This window comes from Formica exsecta, unplaced genomic scaffold, assembly GCF_003651465.1.
Source record: "Formica exsecta isolate Colony F162 unplaced genomic scaffold, ASM365146v1 scaffold314, whole genome shotgun sequence".
Classification (NCBI taxonomy): Eukaryota; Metazoa; Arthropoda; class Insecta; order Hymenoptera; family Formicidae; genus Formica; species Formica exsecta.
The window spans coordinates 1,119,085-1,123,279 of NW_021850397.1; the positions used below are offsets into that span (position 1 = coordinate 1,119,085).

Sequence of the window (4,195 nt, forward strand, 5' to 3'; positions counted from 1 at the left end):
GACCGTAGAAAGTTTCGTGTGTGATACTCGTGATTTGATTACTGCTTAGCTCAAGCTCTTGCAGTAAGCTCAAATGCTTAAATGCCCTGTCGCGCACGGTGCTGATATTGTTCTGGTTTAGATGCAGCTTGCGTAGGCTCGGTAAATTGACAAACGTGTCTCTGTAAACAATCATTCAATATACATATATATATATATATATATATATATATATATATATATGTATGTATATATACGTGTGTATATGTATCTATACATTATACATAGTTATATACGTGTCCCTCTCGTGTTGTTGCTCATGCATATGTAATCTCGAGAGAGTCTGCTCGCTCGCGCAAAATGGATTGTATGTGTTGTGACCTGTTGCCTCTGGGAAAGCGAGAGACCGCCGAGAAAACCACGAGAAGCACGATGCGACGAAGAGGATCGTGAAGGAGTCCGTCGTCGAGTCGTTGTCGTCGTCGCATCTCATCGTCGCTCGGACATCGGAAAAAGACGCGAGAAAGTTAAATGCCTCCCTTCCGTACGTTCGTTTGGCACTTGACGCGAATCTAGTCTTTCTAACATTAGTCTTTCGCTATCGATTCGAGAAAAGAGAGTCCGAGCGATTGTGTATTTTACTTTAAAGATTCCGATACGGGAGCGAAATATATTCGATATTCGGAAAATCGGTCTGTTTATTTTCTGATTCGATTAATATCTTATCCATACTTCCGCATTCGTACTTCCGCTGGTCTCTGGCGAAGGCAACTCGACAATGTATTTTGGCGGAATATGTATAATACATATATCATCATCATTAAGACGTGAGAAAATGTATATGTAAAAAAAAAGTGGATATAACGAGAGGCAAGAAGAACGGAAATAGGGAGGGAAAACGAGCGAATTTTTTGTCTCGAACTTTGCGTGGCGGAGTAAATCGTTTCGCGTCGTTCACCGCCTCTCGGTTTTTCTCCTTTTATTGCTTCGTGGCCGAGGAAACGACCGTTGCGGGAACAAGTAGGAAACTAAGAGACTATCGTGAACGTCGCTAATGGATCGCGTTAATTAATCGCGGTGATTAACGTAACGGGCGCGGCGACGTAGATGAAGCGCGATTCGTCCAAGTCTATATAATGCGTACGCATTAATCTAAATAGGAACCAAAGTGCGTATGCTGAAACGCAATGACTTGTGATGATGAGAAATGATATGAATTGAAGCGCGATAACGAAAGACGAAGGGGACTTGAAAAAATAATAACGTATGTAATGAGGTTCGTTAGCCTCGATCCTGCGATGCTCGTAAATAAATTATATAATTAAAAATTAAGTATGAGTTCAAGATATATTCGATTTGGGAAAACAATCGAACAGAATATACGATTACACACGGATGACTCTGATCCTTGTCCTTCGAGCTTCGCCTCGCGCGCCTAATCCTATTCATCATTCGCTGGATTTCCACACATCGGAGAAATCGTTTATTCCCTTGACAATCTTTGCTCTTCGCTCGAATACGAATCGATTGAAATTTCAGCTTTTTTCATTGGATCCGTTCCGCTTGTACGCTTTTCCGTGTGTGTATGTGTATGTGTATATGTGTGAATGTGTGTAATTCCATTCCGTAACAAAAGTATCGAAGAACCCATCTCTACTAGCATCGCTTTCCGGTGATGCGAGAACTACCGGTGAAATGGCGATCGGAAGCATGAAGTCGGAAGTTATCTTCGTCGAGTATTATCATTATCTCGTATTTTTGCAGTGCGAGCGCGGTGGGTCATTTTTCTCCAGAGACACATTGAATTCTCCCATATCGAGAGATTCTCGAAAGGCGGGTTCGCGAGCCGCAATCAACCTCGGAGAGAACGAACATGAACTCCTCTCCTCGTCGCTGGATCCCAAGGTTGCGGCGGCGGTCGTGTCGATGTCTCTCCTCTTTAAACGTACATTCCCATCCCGTACACGGATCCCCAGTCGACGCCCTGGAAGCTCGACATGTCGACGTTGGTGAGCGAATAGCCCTGATAGGGATTGCCGGGCGCCGCGGCGGCGGCCGGTGACGTCGCTGCTGCCGCTGCTGCGGCCGCGGCCGCGGCCGCACCGTGTGTCGGTCCCGGTGCCGCTTGTGCGGTCGGCGCCGCAGCGGCCGCGGCCGCCGCTACCGCGGCCGGTATCGGATACGGCGCGTATCGATACGCCGAGAGGGCCGGATAACCGCCGGTGGCGGCGAATAGTTTGCCGTAACCCGCTACCGCGTTTTGCACCTGCGCCGCCGCTGCCGCAGCTGCGGCCGCCTGCACCTGCGCGGCCTGCGCCTGCGCGGCCACCAGCTGCGAGGCGGCCGCAGCGACCGGCAACGGCGGTTGCGGCGCGAGCCGCACGCCGAGGGCACCCAGAACCACCCGTTTGCCGAGGGCAAGCGCGCCCGGTTGCACCGCCTCCTTGGGCTGCGCCTTCTTGCACTCGACCTTCTTGTTCTTGATGGTGTGAAAGTGTATCTCGCACACGCGGTCGACGACGTCCTCGTTCTCGAACGTCACGAAGCCGAAGCCGCGGTGGCGCTTAGTCTGCTGATCCATCAGCATCACCGTCTCCTCCACTTTGCCGAATTGATTGAAGTAGGCCTTGACCTCGTCGCTGCTCGTGTCCTGACTGACACCGCCCACGAAGATCTTCTTGGTGCGATTGGCCTGTTTCGCGCGGTTCTTCGGCGTCGCGTGCTTCGGATCGATCTTCTTGCCATCCAGGGTGTGGATAGGACACTTGAGGACTTTGTCGACGCTGCCGGGCTCGGCGAACGTGATGAAGCCGAAACCGCGGCTACGCTGCAACCGAACAAGCCGAGAACCGGCACGATGCACATGGACCGTCTATTGCGTCTCGCCCCTCTTTCCTGCAACTGTTTCTCTCTCGCTCTCACGATCAAACAACGCTCCGACATCCGATTCATCGAGGGGGAATACCGCGTCTATCTTCACCTTCGCTCGACTTATCGCAAGACTGACGACTTTAGGACGAGTTTTCGTGACCACGTGAAAAATCATTTCGCGATCCACACGCGTTAACATAGCGAAGCTAAAATTTTTTATTTACCATTAAAAATAAATAATAAAGTACTATTTTCATAAATAATTTATTGTGCATTTATCTATTTCTAGTTCGCGCTAGAATGATCACCAAAACTGATCCGTTCATCTTCTCCTAACGTAGCGGTTTCGATCCGAATGTAAGATCGCTTCCTGATTTATTGCAAAATTATCCTCATTTTTATCCTGTCGTTGGTGATCTCGTAGCTCTTGTTATAAACGGTTAACTAGTGCTACCAAACTACCATTTGCATGCAAGACTGTCCAAGCCAATGTTTAAGACAAACATTCTAATGTTACGTGAAACAAAGACTGCGATAAGACTCAAATCCATTACGAACGTTAAGGAGCTACTAATATTTATATGTATATATATATATACACACATATATATATATGTATATATATATACCTATTACATCTTTCTCTGCCCCACCGTCTCGTCCGCGAAATCTCCGTTATTCTACCCGCATTCGACATTTTCTCCCGCCTGCAAATCCGACAAGGAAAAGAAAAAAAAAAAAAGAAAAAAAAGGAGCAAAAAAAGACTGCTGCCTTTCCCCACCTTCTTTTAATATAATGCGATTAATAATACCTAATACAATCTACTCTTTTCTCTTGATACTTTATATCAGCAATTAATTACACCGATTAGTACAACTTCTCATCTACTACGGTCTACTACGTATATATAGTTTCGTGCAAAAAGTGGAAGGAGAGATTGCTTGGTGCATCGAATCCTGACGAGGTAAAAACTCCTTTCTCTCGCGACTTCTTCGTGGCCGTACCCCGCGATGCACGAGAGTCGGGGTGGGCCCGAAAAATCGTTTACGGCAAAATTGACTGGCGCGGCATAGAAACGCGATTTGGAAACGCGTGGGCGACTTGTGTATACGAGGCTGTTTTTTTCATATTAACTGAATAGTGCAAACTTAATTATCTCGAAAGCAACGAGCATTCCGTTATCAATCATCGAGCGTTACACCAAGTACATTAAAATGTACTCTCGAAAATAGGACGTCTCTCTAGACATGTAAATTGTATGAATCATTTAAAACTCTCTGACAAATATTAAATAAATATAAAAATATAATAATAATCCACTCTCTCTTAAAAAAAAAAAAAAAA

At 46.4% G+C, this 4,195-nt stretch overlaps 1 protein-coding gene across 3 annotated transcripts in view; it reads right to left on the reverse strand.

Annotated features, from left to right (window-relative positions):
• Positions 1-217: 217 nt before the first annotated feature.
• Positions 218-4,195, reverse strand: part of LOC115237909 (RNA-binding protein Musashi homolog 2) — a 107,385-nt gene continuing 103,407 nt past the window's right edge. For all 3 annotated transcript variants that reach the window (XM_029811281.1, XM_029811280.1, XM_029811282.1), the window contains one exon: positions 218-2,806. In XM_029811281.1, the coding sequence (XP_029667141.1) occupies positions 1,919-2,806 (888 nt within the window). In that variant the 3' untranslated portion in view covers positions 218-1,918. The remainder of the gene's footprint in view (positions 2,807-4,195) is intronic.